The 21,109-nt window shown below is 37.4% G+C and overlaps 1 protein-coding gene across 5 annotated transcripts in view; it reads right to left on the reverse strand.

The window, feature by feature from the left end:
• Window positions 1-21,109, reverse strand: part of Galnt13 (polypeptide N-acetylgalactosaminyltransferase 13) — a 692,094-nt gene that overhangs the window by 391,595 nt on the left and 279,390 nt on the right. For all 5 annotated transcript variants that reach the window (XM_021153165.3, XM_085834908.1, XM_085834905.1 and 2 more), the window contains one exon: window positions 8,400-8,568. In XM_021153165.3, coding sequence (XP_021008824.1) covers window positions 8,400-8,568 — 169 coding nt within the window. The remainder of the gene's footprint in view (window positions 1-8,399; window positions 8,569-21,109) is intronic.

A 21,109-nucleotide genomic window follows, 5' to 3' on the forward strand; every position in this document is an offset into this window, starting at 1 on the left:
CATCTCCTAAGAATGAGTTCCCTAAGGAGCTGAAGGGGTCTGCAACCCTATAGGAGGAACAACAATATGAACTAACCAGACCCCCAGATCTGTGTCTCTAGTTGCATATGTAGCAGAGGATGGCCTAGTCAGCCATCAATGGGAGGAGAGGCCCTTGGTATTGTGAAGAACATATGCCTCAGTACAGGGGAATGCCAGGGCCACGAAGCAGAAGTGGGTGGGTTGAGGAGCAGGGTTGGGGGGGGTTATAGGGGGTTTTGGGGATAGCATTTGAAATGTAAATGAAGAAAATATCTAGATACATCCATTTGTCCAAGAATTTCATAAATTCATTGTTTTTAATAGCTGAGTAGTACTCCATTGTGTAAATATACCACATTTTAGGTATCCATTCTTCTGTTGAGGGACATCTGGGTTCTTTCCAGCTTCTGGCTATTATGAATAGGGCTGCTATGAACATAGTGGAGCATGTGTCCTTATTACCATCTTCTGGGTATATTCCCAGGAGAGGTATTGCTGGATCTTCTGGTAGTATTATGTCCAATTTTCTGAGGAACCTCCAGACTGACTTCCATAGTAGTTGTACAAGCTTGAAATTCCACCAGCAATGGAGGAGTGTCAATCTTTCTCCAAATCCTCGCCAGCATCTGCTGTCACCTGAATTTTTGATCTTTGCCATTCTGACTGATATGAGGTGGAATCTCATGGTTGTTTTGATTTGCATTTCCCTGATGATTAAGGATATTGAACATTTTTTCAGGTGCTTCTCAGTCATTTGGTATTCCTCAGTTGAGAATTCTTTGTTTAGCTCTGTACCCCATTTTTTAATGGGGTTATTTAAGTTTCTGGAGTCCAGCTTCTGGAGCTCTTTGTATATATTGGATATTAGTCCTTTATCAGATTTAGGATTGGTAAAATTTCTTTCCCAATAAATCAGTTTAAAAAAATAAAAAAATAATGAGTTCCCTTATTGGCTGTCCAATTTAGAATGGCTACCCCTGAGTCCACATATGTACAAACAATAAAAATAGACCCAGCAAGTTTATTTATACATATTGCACATACATATATCAACATACATGCACATAATCAATCTGTCTGAATATCTCTCTATCTGTGTGTGTGTCAGTGTATGTTTGCATGTGTATCATTAATTAAACAACAAAAAAGCCTATTATTGAAGTATTGGAGGTCATGAAAGGAGTTTGAGGGGGAAAAGAACAATGATATAATTTTGCTTCAATTAAAGACATATTCCCACCATCTACAGTTATAAAGTGTACAGAGATAGGAAGGATGTTGATGGCCCAAAACTAGGACAATGTGATTTAATCATTTTTATTTTATTTTATTATTTTATTTTATTTTGAAATAGAGTATTATGTAGTGCACACTTGAATTCATTTTGTAGCTGCAGGCTCTCTTGAAGTGTCAATCTGTCTTCCTCAAGCTTTCAAGTGCTGAAATGATAAATGGGAGCAACCATGCACGCTATACACAAACACACACACACACACACATGCACGCACAAACAAACAATTCTGCAAGAGAACAAGATTTCTGAATACTGGCAACTCCACAATTTGACCTCGACTCTCTTCTTTTCTTAGGTATCCAGCAGAGGCCTTTAAACTAAATGATGAAAGCCATGTTGGGGAAATTTCACAAAAAGGAAGCATATCAGTATTTTTTGTTAATAATTAAATCTTCACCTGATCATATTTTTCATGGAAAGGAATAATACCACAGTAAATAAAAGCAGTGACTTTATTACCTTTTAGAGATGTTAGACATGACTAGCCTTCTTTGTTGTAGCTACCTTTTTGGCCTGCCCAATCACGCTCTCACACAACTCAAAGCCTATAGAGTAAAGTGAGGCGATTAAGAGTGAGAGTGACTCACTACCCAGTGAACTGCAGAATGCTTCTTGTCTGATCATGAGCATGGTAGACCCTTTTTGAAATATCAAGGTGTAATCCATCTGATCACAGTCCACATTTGCCTCACATAGCTTAGCTCCTCCTCCTGATGGAAGATGTGGGAGCCACCTCTCTTTCTACTGCTGAACACATGGTTCTGTGTTGAAATCCCCAAGAAAATCATCTTTGGGCAATACTGGATTTGTGTTGCTGTTTCAGTTCTCATGACACTTTATACCTTTGCAAATTGATACTCATATAAAAACCAGCACTCAGGTTTCCATGAATATCCTCTTAACACTAAGCAATAAATTGTGAAATTATAAAACAAAGGAAAGGGAGGGGCGTTACAGGAGTTGGAGATTATAATTGATATTTTAAAGAGGGAAATTAATGTAAGACAAAACAATATTCAGTAATATTTAGTTTATACAGTTTATCTTGGATTTGTATCCATTTCTGTTGTTCAAATTGCTTTTTTTTTCCCTAATCCTTGAATGAGAAGTATATTATATCATCACCTTTGAAATGTATGCACTATGTTTCAGTGAATGAAGAGGAACAGTGAATTTTACCTGAGCCTACTTTTATGTCACTTTGCTCAGGTCAAACTTATCTTGGTCATGATGTTGAATCTTTGGAGATAGCACATTATAACCTCTCCTTTAAACTTACTACTACTGAACTGTATTTGAACAACACATACAAAGATTTTATGTTTTGCATGTTTTATAGTAGTCATTAAAACATTACCAGCAAGTCAAAAACTGCCTTGCGAATGAGGACAGTGAAACAGTAGAAGTGTGAGGTGATGCAGTATGCTCCATGACAACATTGGTGCTGAAATGTGTTTCCATTACATGCATAAGCAGACTTACACTACCATTTCATTTGAAATGATGCTTTTAGGGTAATAGAATTACTATCACCAAGGTAATACACAGAGGTGAGCAAGGAGAAAGGAAGGGTGAGCTTACACATTGAGTAATGAAATTAATTCCACACATGAGTACATATGCCAAAGTATTAGAGAAGTCATTACTATTGTCACAGAAAAAAATTCCACCAGCTTATGAGAGTTACAGTAATTTTCAAATTAAAAAGAAAAGATGTGGAAGAGAGATCAGAAATCCAATTAATATTCTCATTTTCTTTTCTCTTCTGTGCAGCTACTGCTACATTTATCATATTTTAATTGACGGAAAAGGCAATCTATATGAATAGACAGGCACTTCTGAGATTGATCACATAAAAATATATATTATAACTTATTTTTATTTTATGTAGTAAGTAAACTCTTTGAGAACACTTTACTCAAAATTTGTATGCAATGTGTCTTCTCAGCTATTGCCAGTCTGCTAGCGACTGTTTTCTACTTTTTAGCTTGCAAGTGTGCATACATAAGACAAAGTCATTTGGTCTAGGATATAAATAATTGAAATAAATTCCCTATTTCCTGATTTGCCCATGAACTATATTTAAATGCCAGCTACATTATAACCTTCAAATAGCTCAATACCAGTACTTGAGAGTGCCTTTAATTTCTGCATTCAAGTAAATGCAAAGAGCTTTGCCATTTTATTTCAATTGCTTGCAGCTTTTAAAATATTCACTCAACAGTAACTGTTAACTTCTTACTCCAAAATAATTACAAAGCATAGGGAAAAAAAAAGTGCATCGCATAAAGGTTTTCTTAAATCCAATTCAATAGCCAGAGGGCATAAAAGAATTGCAAAGAATAATAGTAATATAGAGACGTGAAAATATTTTATATATGTATATCATTAAGAACTTAAGGGAACTGTATTCATCAGTGTTTGCAATTATGTGTGCTCATAAAATATCATAATTATATTTTATACAAATAATTTTTTCACTGCTCAATAGACCCATTCTTATTATTTAGTTTTTCTGAAGGCTACCTATTTTAGTTAAACAACACTGTTTGCTGGTTGGCTGAGTGACTGATTAGTTGGTACAAGCAGTGAAAGGAATCTGTGCCTCACAAGAAAAATGAGTTGCTAAGACTCAGAAGTGAGGCATGGAGTCAGGTCTTAAAACTTCATGATTTGGCTGCATGGTTAAAGAACAATTTTTTCTCTGTTCATTTGGCAAATTTTGTGCATAATAGAATGAGACTCTGTTCTCTGCACACTGATCATCTTTAGAGTCAGATCGTTTTTTCTACTTCCAGAAAACCCAGTGACACATGTAAGACTGGGCACTGAACTGACTTGAGAGTCCAATGTCTCATTGTTATGCAAAAAAATCAAACACTTATTTAAAAATAATGAAATAATCGTTTAAAAATACATAAAATATTTGGTCATTCTATGGATTATTAAAAATAAGGCATAACATAGCTTCAAGCTCAAACTAACTATTAAAAAGGCTTCCCTTCTCTAGTGTCTACTCTTTCTCACTTCATTTATGTGTTATTCTTACAGGAAGCTGGTGATCAAAACAATATATTCAGTATCATTGAATAGGTTTACCATTTATCCAAATATTAACAGAAAAATAGATTAAAATGAACAAAATGACCTCTATTTTCTCCTTTTTTTTTTAACATGGTAGATTTGATATTTATTGGGGGAAGGTTGATTATAATAAAAAAGAATTTATATGTGAATAGTTAGATATATGTTATATATTATATATTATATTAATTATTATTATTATTTTAATTAGGTAATTTCCTCAATTACATTTCCAATGCTATCCAAAAAGTCCCCAATACACTCTCCCCCCAGTCCCCCACCCACCCACCCCCACCCCTTGGCCCTGGCATTCCCCTGTACTGGGGCATATAAAGTTGGCAAGTCCAATGGGCCTCTCTTTCCAGTGATGGCCTACTAGGCCATCTTTTGATACAAATGCAGCTAGAGACAAGAGCTCTGGGGTACTGGTTAATTCATAATAATGATCCACCTATGGGGTTGCAGTTCCCTTTAGCTCCTTGGGTACTTTCTCTAGCTCCTCCATTGGGGGCCCTGTGATCCATCCAATAGCTGACTGTGAGTATCCACTTCTGTGTTTGCTAGGCCCCAGCATTGTCTCACAAGAGACAGCTATATCTGGGTCCTTTCAGCAAAATCTTGTTTAAAGATTGGAGCAGACTCTGTGTTCCACTCACCAGAAGTCTCAAAGTCCTGTGGTGGGTGTCGTGGGTAGCTTGGGGGTGTCAGCAGACCCTGCGCTCTAGCTACCCAGGTGCTGTTCAGACCGGAAGAGGCTTGTGGCCCTACTCAGTCCGGATTTCTGCCTCCCCAACCAAAGCAGTCTCAGGTCCCGCGTGATTGGACTGGAGCAGGAGCTGTGTTTCACTCACCAGAAGTCTCAAAATCCTGTGGCGGGTGTTGTGGGTAGCTGGCGGGTGTCAGCCGACCCTGGGCTCTAGCTACCCAGGTGCTGGTCAGACCCAAAGAGGCTTGTGGCCCTACTCAGGCCGGATTTCTGCTTCCCTAACTAATGCAGTCTCAGGTCCCCTGCGCAATTGGATTGGAGCAGAAGCTGTGTTCTTCTCACCAGAAGTCTTAAGATCTTGTGGTGGGTGTTGTGGGTAGCTGGCGAGTGTCAGCCGACCCTGCGCCCTAGCTACCCGGTGCTGGTCAGACAGGAAGAGGCTTGTGGCCCTATCTTCTCCTTTGATACAGATGTGTTTATTTGCTAAGCTTATGAAATATAAAAAGTATACATTCATGCATCATGTCAGTTTAACCATTTTCAATATTCTAGGTCATAAGCTTAAGGTCTCTCTCCCGCCCCTCTCTATATGTGTTTGTATTCCTCTCTCTCTCTCTCTCTCTCCCTCTCTCTTTCTCTCACATGTGTGTGTATGTGTGTGTGTGCGCGCACGTGTGTGTCTGTTTATGTATGCACATATTAGCATATCTGTCTGGAGACAGACATCCATCTCAGATGTCATTTCTGCATTATAGTATTATTTTTAGATAATTGTAAAAATTTATTATAAATAGTTTATTATAACAAAATAGATACATGAAGGAATTTACTTGGTGGTTCATTTCTAAGTAGTAACTCAAATTCTTCACAAACACAAATAAAAGTCTTTCAGACAAATAATTAAGTATGCATATACACACATAATAGTTTATCATTCTTATGGCTAGTTATTAATTTGTTATTAGTATAGGAAATCCAATTTCTATATTCATGCCTTCTCTACTTCCATTCTTTACTTTGGAAGAAATAAAATGCTCTTAGAGCTTTAAGCATACCAAAAAGGAATTTTATGGCTAAAATATTTCCTGATCCCTATGACTTTATTATGATACAGTCATATAAAATCTGAAATTTGACTAATAAAATCTGAAACAAATTTTCTAGATAAAATGAATACCAAGTTATTTTGTGGCTTTCAGATCCAAGTCTGGACACTAGATTTGTGGTAAAAATTCAAATTTAATTATTGCCTAGTAGTGCTACATTGAGTCATTCAGAAATCCATGCGACCATCCCTGAGAAATTTTACACACAATGATTTGTCTATGGTCTTCTGAAGATATCTTATCTCTGTTACTGATGACACACACTGTGAAATAAGAAAACATCACAACAGTTCATGCACTTCACTAATATCATCTCATAGGATGTTTATTAACTCTCAGAATTTCACGTAAATATAACCATGTAAATATGGGACTTTACGTGCTTTTCTGATAGTTTAAACTTTCCAAAGATGCATGTTGAATTTTCCACAGTTTATATATTATCAAATATTTATTGCTTAAACATCTTAAATGCAGATTTTGCTGTTGTTTCTGTTCGGTTTTATTGCTTTTTCTTTTCCCCAACAAGCATGTCTATCTTCTCCTCTTAGCAATTATAGATCTGTTACAAAATTTAGTTTATTTTATGACACCTAGAAGTAATGATTCTAAAAATTGAAACCAAATGCCTGGCTTTCTAAAATCTAGAAGTATGACATTTATACATTTTCACACCATGGCTTTTAAAACAAACAAATACATGCAGTAATGTGACACAATAATAAATAGCATCTAAAGTGCACAAAATTATTTTGAAAATTATTCACATATGTCTTTAAAATGAAAACATCTAAATACATATAAGCAAATGCAGTTACATAGAAGTAAATATAGTCTATAAATTTCAAATTTATAACTATTGCATCTAATAATATCAATTTTTCTGATCAACAAAGTTGTGCATGGCCCATGATTAAGTGTGTCTTTCTTCTTTCTCCAGGGTATTATGGGCACACTGTATGCTCCTATGTCCAAATATGTCTGGAACTTTATAGCTTGAGCTATTCTCTTGTCAAATCTGAGCTCCTTCTGGTTTGTTCTCTCAAATGATGGAATTATAGGATAGGATATGGGACCAGGTCAAAGTTATGATTTCGTTAAATGACACATCTCAGACCAAATAGTGTGATATGAGGAGCCATTCATTTATTCACCAAATGAATCTTGTGTTAATCTCAAGTCCTACAATCTCTGTAAGGCTTAGGTTTTATTCACACCACTTTCACAAAAGAAAAGAATACACAAATAGTAAATATAACGTAATTATCACCCCCTATTAATGAAAGAGTCTATTATTAGTGAAAAACATTACTTCCATTAATAATGTCATTACATGAAGATTATGATTGTGTAGCAATAAAATAAAATAAAATAAAAAAGAACTATTGACTATGTACAAGGAAGTGTGAACTGTCATGTACTTGGAAATGTGACAACCTAAAATCTCAAAAAATATCTTTTATTGATGCTAAGAGTGTTTCACAAAACTGTGGGGTGGTAAAACCTACACTAAATACTCTGATTTTATTACATATACTTAAAGTATGTTTACCTTTTAGAGCATCTTATAGTCTATCACAAACAGGATGAAAATTTCAACATAATTTATTACAAAAAACACATCTAAGAGAATATAACTTCTACTGTTGATAACTGAATAAGCAATTAAAATAGCAGTATAAATTGCTAAAGCCATAATAAATATTTCACATGGTATGGGTAATTAGAGGCAGTTTCTCAATAATACTAGACAAGTGCATTACCACCAGCTATAACTGTGCCTAGCAGTAATAACACCAAAGGGTCAAATAAGCATGCAATAAATTGGCTTACTTTGTTCTGGTATGTAATTTTTCCAAATGAAGTTTTTGATGATGTAATATAAGAAGGTTTATATGCAAATAATTTATGAAATACCATGTTTGATATTCAGAAAGTTACAATAAAACAAAGATGGTCCTATGGATAAAACCCTATTCAGTCTTCAGAATCTTCAATGCCTTTTCTACTATGTATTTGGATTATCTGGAAAGAAAACAATTCATATTTCTTAGCATATGTAACTAGAGTCAGTTATTGCATTTCATAGGCTTCTAGAACCAGTGTGGTATAAAAGTCATATAGTGAGAAGAGAAATTGTAAAACATGGAGCTTTACACACAATGTTTCACTGCACAGGCAAACTTACCCTTCTAATCGCACATCCGGCAGACTTCGGTTAAGTGCAATCAAGTCACTGGCCATGAGGTTAAACTGATTGATTTTAAACAACTCTTTCATTTTCTCTTGGTCATCCTTTGGAATAAGCACAGCCTTTCCCATTTCTCCTGGACCTTCTTGGTTTCTTGAAATAACAGCTGTAAGAAAAATCGAGATACAAACATATAGACGTAAGCTCAGAGCCTAATTAAAATTCTGTTCTGTGTTAATATTTAAAAATATAACATTCTAAACTACCTTTTACAAACTATTTGTCAGGCAAGAAAACTCTCTATGCAATGTTTAAAGTATGAACATAGTAAAGATGATCTAATCAGTTACTAATATTTAATAATGAAGCAACATAATGAAATAACACTTGAAGATTTTTGTGAAGTTTGTAACATAATTAACAGAGACAGGTGATCTTGAAGAATAAGCAAACCCAAAGGTCTTTCAAATATATGCCAAGATTAAATTATTTATATAGCCAATTAAAACTTGATGTTTCAATACATCTTTAGAACTAGATATTTATGGATAATATTTTGTCAAAGCATTTTGAAATGGCTTAAAAGGAGTTTCACACTGGTGAATTATAATGACAAGTGTCAAGATACCTAAGTGTTTCATACTTGAAAACTCTAGGCAAATATCACAGCTTGGCAGTTCACTGGCAGAACTAAAGATCTGAGATTACTCTCTAATATTTTGGCTATTTCTTCTAAGTAATCAATATAGTAAACTTTTCTAATGTTCTAAAATACATGTTTCAATGTGTATATACCTATACATACCTAGAAATATAGATGATAGATAGGTAGATAGATAGATAGATAGATAGATAGATAGATAGATAGATAGATAGATGATTGATAAATGGATGGATGGATAGATAAATTATAGACAGATAGAGATGATAGGTAGATATGTTTAAAAAACAAAGTTGGTTAGGTATAAATGTACCTTTAAGATACTGTTTACCTTCGATATTATTACACTAAAATAAAGTGCACTCTGACCAGGGAAAGAGGAAACCTAATTGAAGATCTCCATCTTCTTCTTCTCTCCTCAAATTCAATCCCCTAGGCTCAGCCCCTGATTTGTAGCAGATAACTTTTGGTAGCCTCCCACTCCCAACACCCCTTTCCAGTGAGTCACACAGATATTCCCCATCAAAATTCTTTCCCACTGCTCATTTTTAATCCAGGATATCAGTTCCAACAAGCATTCCCTGGGAACCCACAGGCCACTCCAACCAAGGAATCATGTCACCTGCTCACTATATACACTACACTCTCCTTCTATAAAACTAATCCTCCAATAACATGCTTAATTCTATGAAAGACGAACTCTGACTCCCCCACTCTTCATCACCATATCTAGTGAGCTGGGAAGATCTCCTTCACCAGCCTTCCTCTCCACTTGCATTGTTATAACAAACTCAACTCCAATGGTCATTCCCTGGGATTACACCAGCCAATCTGCCAGAAAAGCAAGTAGACCAGAGTAGGAAAGTTTTACATCTTCTATCTCCCTCCTCCTTTCCAAACCTAATCACCCACTCTCATGCTCAGATCTTTAGCAGATTATATACTGTGGCCTCTCCTCATTCTGCTGCCCCATTCTCTGGGTCTAAGCCAATCCTGGTGGAACAGCTTGCTTTCTTCCCACCTGTGAACCCCTTACTGCTCCCAGACCATCCACATTCCTAAATATCAGCACTCAAAACGTAGAAATTTATGTTACCCAGGACCCCAAATGACCACACCATCTAAAATTCCACTAGAAAACACATAGTAACCACAAACTCTTATAGACCAGAGAAAGCAACAGAAGCAAAGAAACAAAGAACTGAACAAAGACCAAATATATGCATCTAGACTCACAGTCTCCCTAAACACAAATGCCTAGATGCTAGTGTTCTATAACAATCAGGTCAATATGTCCCATAAGAGTGCAGCAACCCTATTATAATATGGGCAGTAGGATTAAATCATAGGAGAAACAGAAGACAATGTCCTTAAAATAGTCTTCATATTATAATAGGTATTCTTAAGAGGAAATTAGTAAATCTCTTAAAGAGAAATCTATGAAAACACAACCAGGCCAATGAAATAAATAAAGTAGCTCAGAATTGAAAAATGAAATAGAATCATAAAAGAAAACCCAAACGGCAGGAGATGTGGAGAAGAAAGTTTTAGGAACACAAACATGAATCTCAGAAGCAAGCCACATGATCAGAATACAAAAGGTGAATGAAAGAATCTTAGACATTGGAGTCACAACAGAAAAGACAAATATATAGGAAAAAAAAGGAAAAGTTAAATCTGAAAACATCCTGCCACAAAATATACAGAAAATCTGGGACACAGTGAAAAGACCAATTCTTAGAATAATAGGAAGAGAGCTGCGAGAAAGAAACTCAACTTAGTGGCACAGAAAATATTTTTTTTAAAGTCACAGAAATACCAAGTGGCCTCTCTTCCCAGTGATGGCTGACCTGGCCATCTTCTGCTACATGAGCAGCTAGAGACACGAGCTCTGGGGGTACCGGTTAGTTCATATTGTTATTTCACCTATAGGGTTGCAGACCCCTTGAGCTCCTTGGGGAATGCCAGGGCCAAGAAGTGGGAGTGGGTGGGTAGGGCAGCAGGGCGGGAGGGAGGGTATAGTGAACTTTCGGGATAGCCTTTGAAATTTGAAATGTATATAAAGAAAATATCTAATTAAAAAAAAAAAGAAAAAAGAAAAAAATACCAAGACAAAAAAAAGTCACAGAAAGAGTTTTCATAACTTGAAGGAGATGCCTAACAAGGTACAAGAAATTTACAGACATCAAAAGATTTGACTGGAAAAGAAAGGCCCCTAAGTATATAATAATCAAAACACTAATGATAAAAACAAAGAAAGAATATTACAAGCTGCAATGGGAAATAAACACATAACATACAAAAGTAGACCCATTAGACTGACACCTGCCTTCTCATTCATGACTCAGAAAGCCAGTAGGGCCAGAATAGATGCTCTAAAGACTAAGAGACCATAGATACCAGCCAACACTGCATGACTAGTATAACCAGAAACACTTCCAATCGTCATACTTGGAAAAAATAAGACATTCTATGATAAACCAAATTTAAGCGATGTCTATCTACTAATACAACCACACAGAAAGTCCTAGAGAGAATACATAATCAAACAGAGGTTAACCACATCCAGGAATAAATAATCTCTGACCAGCAAATCAAAAGAGAAAAGACACACACAGAGACACATACTACAATAATATACTGGAGTCAACAAACAGTGCTCATTGAAATATTTTAGAATATTGGTATCAATTCCTCAATTAAAGTATATAGACTATCCCTTTCAGCTTTTTTCAGTCCTTCCCCTAGCTTTTCCATTGGGGTCCCTGGGCTCAGTCTGGTTGTTTGCTGTATCTTCATCTGTAATAGTCAGGTGCTGACAGAACCTTTCAGGGGAAACCATACCAGGCTCTTGTCAGAGAGCACTTCTTGGCATCATCAATTATGTCAGCATGGAGGGATCCATGGCTCCAGCTACATGTGTAGAAGAGAATGGCCTTATCTGGCATCAGTGGGAAGGGAGGCCCTTGGTGCTGTGGAAGCTTAACGCCCCAGTTTAGGAGGATGCTAGAGCAGTGAGGCAGGAGTGGATGAGTGGGTGAGTGAGTGGAGGAGCACCCTCATAGAGGCAAAGGGGAGAGAGGATTGGATGGGCAGTTTGCAGAAGGGAAAATCAGAAGGGAGATATTATTTGAAATATAAACAAATAAAAAGATTAAAATAATAAAATCATACAGACTAACAATATGGAAAGAAAAATAGGACCCATCCTTCTGCAGCATCCAAGAAACAAACTTCAACATCAAATATAGACATTAGATTAGTGTAAAATGATGTAAAAGATACTCCAAGAAAATGGACATGTAATCAAATAAATGGAGCTATTTTAATATCATACAAAATAGACATCAAACAAAAGATAATCAGAAGAAATAACTCTCACTGAAGGAAATAGTCTCCAAGAGGGCATTTCAATTCTTACCATCTATGAACCAAACAAGCACACATTAAAGTTAATAAAAGAAACACCATTATAGTTTAAATCAATTATTGACTCTCACTCATAATGGGATACTTCAGTACCCCCTCACACCAATGATAGGATATTGAAACAAAAACTAAACAGATATATGCTGGAGCTGTGGTATATGTTCTAAAGCAAATGAACCTCACAGACACTTAGGCCACAACATGCCACCCAAACACAACATGTACCTTCTTCTCAGCACCTGATTTAACTTTCTCCATTATTGACAATATAGTTTAACACAAAGCAAGTCTCCATGGAATCAAGATAATTGAAACAACACCCTTCATCTTGTCTGACTATTACTGATTAAAACTGGATTTCTTTCCCTCAACAGAATGTTTTCAATGATTATTTAGGAGTGTCACATAATGTACTCCGATTAACTTCTGAGTCTTCTCCACATATCCCTCCTGATCCTTTTTGAGAAAGAAAGAAAAGAAAAGAAAAGAAAAGAAAAGAAAAGAAAAGAAAAGAAAAGAAAAGGAAAGGAAAGGAAAGGAAAGGAAAGGAAAGGAAAGGAAAGGAAAGGAAAGGAAAGGAAAGGAAAGGAAAGGAAAGGAAAGAAAAGAAAAGAAAAGAAAAGAAAAGAAAAGAAAAGAAAAGAAAAGATATAATTTCCAGTTTGTGTTGCTCATATACTCACTGGAGCTTGGTCAAACTCTCTATGGCTAGCACATTAAAGAAAACCTAGTAGTCCCCCACCCTTAAATTTATCAGAAGCCATCAACTGTGAAGAGCTACACACCAAGATCCCTGTAACATTTCCTAAGCCTTTTCTCACATGACTTTCTCTGTTTATTTCTTTTGGGGTGGGGGTGAAGCAAAAGACAGAGGGGTTGTTACAAAAGCCCCTGTTTCATATTCTCAACTGTGAGTCTGCAGTCATTAATAGAAGTCTTGAACACATGAGCACAGGGGAACATTTGGTGAACAGAAAAACAATGGCTTATGCTCTAATAGACAAATCAGATCCCACAAAATTGCAAAGCCTTTGTAAGGCAAAGGACACTGCCAAGAAGACAAAACGGCAACCAACAGATTGGGAAAAGATCTTTACCAGTCCTATATCCAATAGAGGTCTAATATCTACTATATACAAAGAACATAAGAAGTTAGACTTCAGAGAATCAAATAACTCTATTAAAAATGGGGTACAGAGCTAAACAAAGAATTCTCAACTAGGAATACTGAATGGCCAAAAGGCACCTAAGGAAATGTTCAACATTCTTAGTCATCACGGAAATGCAAATCAAAACAACCCTCAGCTTCTACCACAAACCAGCCAGAACTGATAAGATCAAAAACTCAGGTGAGAGCAGATGCTGGTGAGGATGTGGAGAAAGAGGAACACTCCTTCATTGCTGGCAGAATTTCAAGCTGATACAACCATTCTGGAAATCAGTCTGGTGGTTCCTCAGAAAATTGGACATAGTATTTGTTATCTGAGGACCCAGGTATAACACTCCTGGGCATATACCCAGAAGATGCTCCAACATATAACAAGGACACATGCTCCATTGTGTTCATTGCAGCCTTATTTATAATAGCCAGAATCTGGAAAGAACCCAGATGTCTCGCAACAAAGGAATGGATACAGACAATGTGGTACATTTACACAATAGAATACTATTCAGCTATATTAAACAATGAATTTATGAAATTCTTAGGCAAATGGATGGATCTGGAGGATATCATCCTGAGTGAGGTAGCCCAATCACAAAGGAACACACATGATATGCACTTACTGATAAGTGGATATTAGCCCAGAAACTTAGAATATCCAAGATACAATTTGAAAAAAATATGAAACTCAAGAAGATGGAAGACCAAAGAGTGGATACTTAGTACCTTCTTAGAATGGGGAACAAAATACCCATGGAAGGAGTTACAGAGACCAAGTTCAGAGCTGAGACAGAAGGAAGGACCATCCAGACATGGCCCCACCTGGGGAGCCATCCCATATAAAACCACCAAACCGAGACACTAGTCCATATGCCAGCAAGATTTTGTTGACAGGACTCAGATATAGCTGTCTCTTGTGAGGCTATACCAGTGCCTGGAAAATACAGAAGTGGATGCTCACAGCAATCTATTGGATGGAACACAGGGTTCCTAATGAAGGAGCTAGAGAAAGTACCCAAGAAGCTAAAGGGGTCTGCAACCCTATAGGAGGAACAACAATATGAACTCACCAGTGCCCCCCAGAGCTATGTCTTTAGTTGCATATGTAGCAGAAGATGGCCTAGTTGGACATCAATGGGAAAAGAGACCACTTGGTCTTGCGAAGATCATATGTCCAAGTCCAGGGGGATGCCAGGGCCAGGAAGCCGGAGTGGGTGGGTTTGGTATTAGGGCAGGGGGGAGGTATAGGTGACTTTCAGGATAGCATTTGAAATGTAAATGAAAAAAATATTTAATAAAAAAAGTAAAAAAATCATTTGTTCTCTGAATATGTTACAAAAACAAATATAGACTTTAACTACACTCAACAGATAATATGATAGTTGAGCCCTTGCCTTTCCATTAAAATGTTCCACAGGAACATTTTAAACTCATCCATTATTTAACCATGAAAAAAAAATGTGTTTACCATGACATTTTTCTTTGTACTATAATAGATATTTTTCACAGTCATATCGAGTACAGGGGTTCAGAGTATATCTCCTCAAAATATCTTTGGTTAGCATATTGATTATTTTGATCTGTAGACACTTAATAAACAACACTTTCAGGGTGCACTCTCTGACCTCTAATACTAAATTTTACATAGTAAAAGAGGTCATAAACTGGCCTGTCAGCTATATCTGGGTCCTTTCAGGAAAATCTTGCTAGTGAATGCAATGGTGTCAGCGTTTGGATGCTGATCATTGGATGGATCTCTGGATATGGCAGTCTCTAGATGGTCCATCCTTTCGTCACAGCTCCAAACTTTACAGCTGTCTCTTGTGAGACTATGCCGGGGCCTAGCAAACACAGAAGTGGATGCTCACAGTCAGCTAGTGAATGGATCACAGGGCCCCCAATGGAGGAGCTGGAGAAAGTACCCAAGGAGCTGAAGGGATCCGCAACCCTATGGGTGGAACAACATTATGATCTAACACGTACCCCAGAGCTCTTGACTCTAGCTGCATATGTATCAAAAGATGGCCTAGTCGGCCATCACTGGAAAGAGAGGCCCATTGGACATGCAGACTTTATATGCCCCAGTACAGGGGAACGCCAGGGCCAAATAAATGGGAATGGGTGGATAGGGAAGTGGGGGGGGGGAGGGTATGGGGGACTTTTGGGATAGCATTGGAAATGTAATTGAGGAAAAGATGTAATAAAAAATTTTAAAAAAGAAAAAAGAAAAAAAAACTGGCCTGTCAGAAATGGGAACTCCTCACTGTACTAGGAAGTAAAGTCTCTATCAACAGCTAGAAACCCAGAGTCAACACTAGTTCAAAGTATTAAGTTTGCTGAGGTTCTCTATCTGTTTCCTCACTTTTCTACTATTGACTTCCTTATCCAAGATGTTTTGTCCTGCTATATACCCACAACACCCATAGAAAGGTGTACAAGTCTGTCTTTCTCTTCTTTTCACTTCTAAATATTTTATTGTATTCATTTAAATAAACATGTATGCATCTCTCTTGTTAGAAAGCCATATATTAGTAAAATTCTTTGGCTGTATACATTACCTGAAAGGCTAAAAGGTTTTTCTCCCCTGCAATCCATGCAATCCATATTCTAATAAAATATTAATCCAGACTTGCTTTATCAACTTAAAGAACATGCTAACATTTTATGCCAAATTTTTATAGTATATGTTTTCAGATTGATATGATTTTTATCAGATAAAATTCCATTCATTTTAGTATCATTAAGTTTACACTAAAATTCTGTGAAAAATTCATAAAGAGTATTTCTGTGGTATTCTGTAACTGGCTTACGTTGTTACTTCAGAATCCAAAGAAATCTTAGAAAGTCATTTAACATTTTCTTTGATGTAAAAACTTTTATTTTAGAAAGTACTTTATCCCTCTATTTCTGTCTTGATCCATTTTATTTATTAGTGAGTTAATCAGTTTCCATTGAGCTTGTAAGCTTTCTGTAGTTTCTGTTATTGGAATAGAGCTTTAGGGGACAGGAGATCAGTGGTAAGAGTGCTGGCGATCTTCATCATGATTCAATTCCTAGCACTCATGGTGGCTTACAACACTTTTTCTCTTGATTCTTAGTATATTATATTTATTTATATAAATAGTTATAAGAATATTATAATATATAATTATAATTTATTATATATTGCGTATTGTATACGATATATGTATATATTTAAAACTACAATAAATAAACAACAACAAACCATAGAGCAGATCCAAGGTGACACATGGGATCTTGTGGTCTACAGTCAGAGACCTAGTAAATTTTCTACAGACCCTCCTGGCTCCAGGTATCCCATACCAGGCCACAGGTGAGGACCCATGGCAGCCATGTTGAGATTGGTGTTAGATGCCCCACCAAACTAAGATAAGATTTTGGATCTCTGCTGAAACCAGAAACCATATGAAAGTCAATGATCTGTGCTGCCCCTGACTGTAAAGGGCATGAAAGCTTCCTTTGCAATCTGTTTTATTAGATATTTTCTTTATTGACATTTCAAATGTTATCTACTTTTACAGTTTTGCCTCTGGAATCGCCCTGTCCCATCCCCCTTCCCTCTGCTTTTATGAGGGTGTTCCGCCACTCATCTAACCACCCCTGCCTCCTTGCCCTAGAATTCCCCTACACTGGGGCATCAAGCCTTCACAGGACCAAGGGACCCCGTGCTCAGTTCAATGGCTGGCTGTGAGCATCCACCTCTATATTTGTCAGGTTCTGGCAGAGCCTCTCAGGAGACAGCTATCTCAGGCTTCTGTCAGCATGGACTTCTTGGAATCCACAAGAGTGTCTGAGTTTGGTGACTGTATAAGGGATAGATGCTCAAGTTGGGCAGTCTCTGGATGGCCTTTGCTTCAGTCTCTGCTCCACACTTTGTCTCCATATTTGCTCCATATTTTCTTTCACCTTCCAAGAAGGACCAAAGCATCCACACTTTGATCTTCCTTTTTCTTGAGCTTCATCTGATCTGTGAATTGTATCTTGGGTATTTTGAGCATTTGAGCTAATATCCACTTATTAGTGAATACATACCATGTGTGTTCTTTTGTTACCTCACTGAGAATGATATTTTCTAGTTCTATCCATTTGCATAAGAATTTCATGAAGTCGGAGTAGGGCCACAAGCCTCTTCCTGACTGACCAGCATCGGGTAGCTAGGGCGCAGGGTCGGCTGACACTCGCCAGCTACCCACAACACCCACCACAGGATCTTAAGACTTCTGGTGAGTGGAACACAGCTTCTGCTCCAATCCAATTGCACAGGGGACCTGAGACTACATTAGTTAGGGAAGCAGAAATCCGGCCTGAGTAGGGCCACAAGCCTCTTTGGGTCTGACCAGCACCTGGGTAGCTAGAGCCCAGGGTCGGCTGACACCCGCCAGCTACCCACAACACCCGCCACAGGATTTTGAGACTTCTGGTGAGTGAAACACAGCTCCTGCTCCAGTCCAATCACGCGGGACCTGAGACTGCTTTGGTTGGGGAGGCAGAAATCCGGACTGAGTAGGGCCACAAGCCTCTTCCGGTCTGAACAGCACCTGGGTAGTTAGAGCGCAGGGTCTGCTGACACCCGCCAGCTACCCACGACACCCGCCACAGGATTTTGAGACTTCTGATGAGTGGAACACAGAGTCTGCTCCAATCTTTAAACAGTGACAACAATAACAACTAATCCCAGAGATTACCAGATGGCGAAAGGTAAACATAAGAATCTTACTAACAGAAACCAAGACCACTCACCATCATCAGAACCCAGCACTCCAACTTCGCCCAGTCCAGGGCACCCCAACACACCAGAAAAGCTAGACCCGGTTCTAAAAGCATATCTCACGATGATGGTAGAGGACATCAAGAAGGACTTTAATAACACACTTAAAGAAATACAAAAGAACACTGGTAAACAGGTAGAAGACATTAAAGAGGAAGCACAAAAATCCCTTAAAGAATTGCAGGAGAACACTGGTAAACAGGTAGAAGACATTAAAGAGGAAGCACAAAAATCCCTTAAAGAATTGCAGGAGAACACTGCTAAACAGGTAGAAGACATTAAAGAGGAAGCACAAAAATCCATTAAAGAATTGCAGGAAAACCAGACCAAACAGGTGATGGAATTGAATAAAACCATCCAAGACCTAAAAAGGGAAGTAGAAACAATGAAGAAAACCCAAATTGAGGCAACACTGGAGATAGAAACACTAGGAAAGAAATCTGGAACCATAGATACGAGCATCAGCAACAGAATACAAGAGATGGAAGAGAGAATCTCAGGTGCAGAAGACTCCATAGAGAACATTGGCACGACAATCAAAGAAAATACAAAATCCAAAAAGATCCTAACTCAAAATATCCAGGAAATCCAGGACAAAATGAGAAGACCAAACCTACGGATAATAGGAGTAGATGAGAATGAAGATTTTCAACTCAAAGGACCAGCAAATATATTCAACAAAATTATAGAAGAAAACTTCCCATACCTAAAGAAAGGGATGCCCATGAACATACAAGAAACTTACAGAACTCCAAATAGACTGGACCAGAAAAGAAATTCATTCCAACACATAATAATCAGGACAACAAATGCACTAAATAAAGATAGAATACTAAAAGCAGTAAGGGAAAAAGGTCAAGTAACATATAAAGGCAAGCCTATCAGAATTACACCGGATTTTTCACCAGGGACTATGAAAGCCAGAAGGGCCTGGACAGATGTTATACAGAAACTAAGAGAACACAATTTCCAGCCCAGGCTACTATACCCAGCCAAACTCTCAATTACCATAGATGGAGAAACCAAAGTATTCCACGACAAAACCAAATTCACACATTATCTTTCCACGAATCCAGCACTTCAAAGGATAATACCAGAGAAAAACCAATACAAGGACGGAAACCACGTCATAGAAAAAGCAAGAAGGTAATCCCTCAACAAACCTAAAAGAAGACAGCCACAAGAACAGAACACCATCTCTAACAACAAAAATAAAAGGAAGCAATAATTACTTCTCCCTAATATCTCTTAATATCAATGGACTCAACTCCCCAATAAAAAGACATAGACTAACAGGCTGGCTACAGAAACAGGACCCAACATTTTGCTGCTTACAGGAAACTCATCTCAGAGAAAAAGATAGACACTACCTCAGAATGAAAGGCTGGAAAACAATTTTCCAAGCAAATGGTAGGAAGAAACAAGCTGGAGTAGCCATTATAATATATGATAAGATTGACTTCCAACCCAAAGTCATCAAAAAAGACAAGGAAGGGCACTTCATTCTCATCAAAGATAAAATCCTCCAAGAGGAACTCTCAATTCTGAATATCTATGCGCAGCCTCATTGATTAAAGATACTTTAGTAAAGCTCAAAGCACACATTGCACCTCACACAATAATAGTGGGAGACTTCAACACACCACTTTCACCAATAGACAGATCATGGAAACAGAAACTAAACAGGGACACAGTGAAACTAACAGAGGTTATGAAACAAATGGATCTGACAGATATCTACAGAACATTTTATCCTAAAATGAAAGGATATATCTTCTTCTCAGCACCTCACGGTACCTTCTCCAAAATTGACCACATAATTGGTCACAAAACAAGCCTCAATATATACAAAAATATTGAAATTGTCCCATGCACCCTATCAGATCACCATGGACTAAGACTGATCTTCAATAACAAAATAAATAATAGAAAGCCAACACACACGTGGAAACTAAACAACACTCTTCTCAATGATACCTTGGTCAAGGAAGGTATAAAGAAAGAAATTAAGGACTTTCTGGAGTTTAATGAAAATGAAGCCACAACATACCCAAACTTATGGGACAACCTGAAAGCATTTCTAAGAGGAAAACTCATAGCTCTCAGTGCCTCCAAAAAGAAACTAGAGAGAGCACACATTAGCAGCTTGACAATACATCTAAAAGCTCTAGAACGAAAGGAAGCAAATTTACCCAAGAGGAGTAGACGGCAAGAAATAATCAAACTCAGGGGTGAAATCAACCAAGTGGAAACAAGAAGAACAATTCAAAGAATCAACCAATCAAGGAGCTGGTTCTTTGAGAAAATCAACAAGATAGATAAACCCTTAGCCAGACTCACTAGAGGGCATAGGGAAAGTACTCTAATTAACAAAATCAGAAATGAAAATGGAGACATAACAACAGACACTGAAGAAATCCAAAACACCATCAGATCATTCTACAAAAGGCTATACTCAACAAACTGGAGATCCTGGATGAAATGGACAAGTTTCTAGACAGATACCAGGCACCAAAGTTAAATCAAGATCAGGTTAATGATCTAAACAGTCCCATATCCCCTAAAGGAATAGAAGCAGTCATTAATAGTCTCCCAACCAAGAAAAGCCCAGGACCAGATGGGTTTAGTGCAGAGTTCTATCAAACCTTCAAAGAAGAACTAATCCC

This window comes from Mus caroli, unplaced genomic scaffold, assembly GCF_978045245.1.
Source record: "Mus caroli unplaced genomic scaffold, Mus_caroli_1 scaffold_2, whole genome shotgun sequence".
Taxonomy (NCBI): Eukaryota; Metazoa; Chordata; class Mammalia; order Rodentia; family Muridae; genus Mus; species Mus caroli.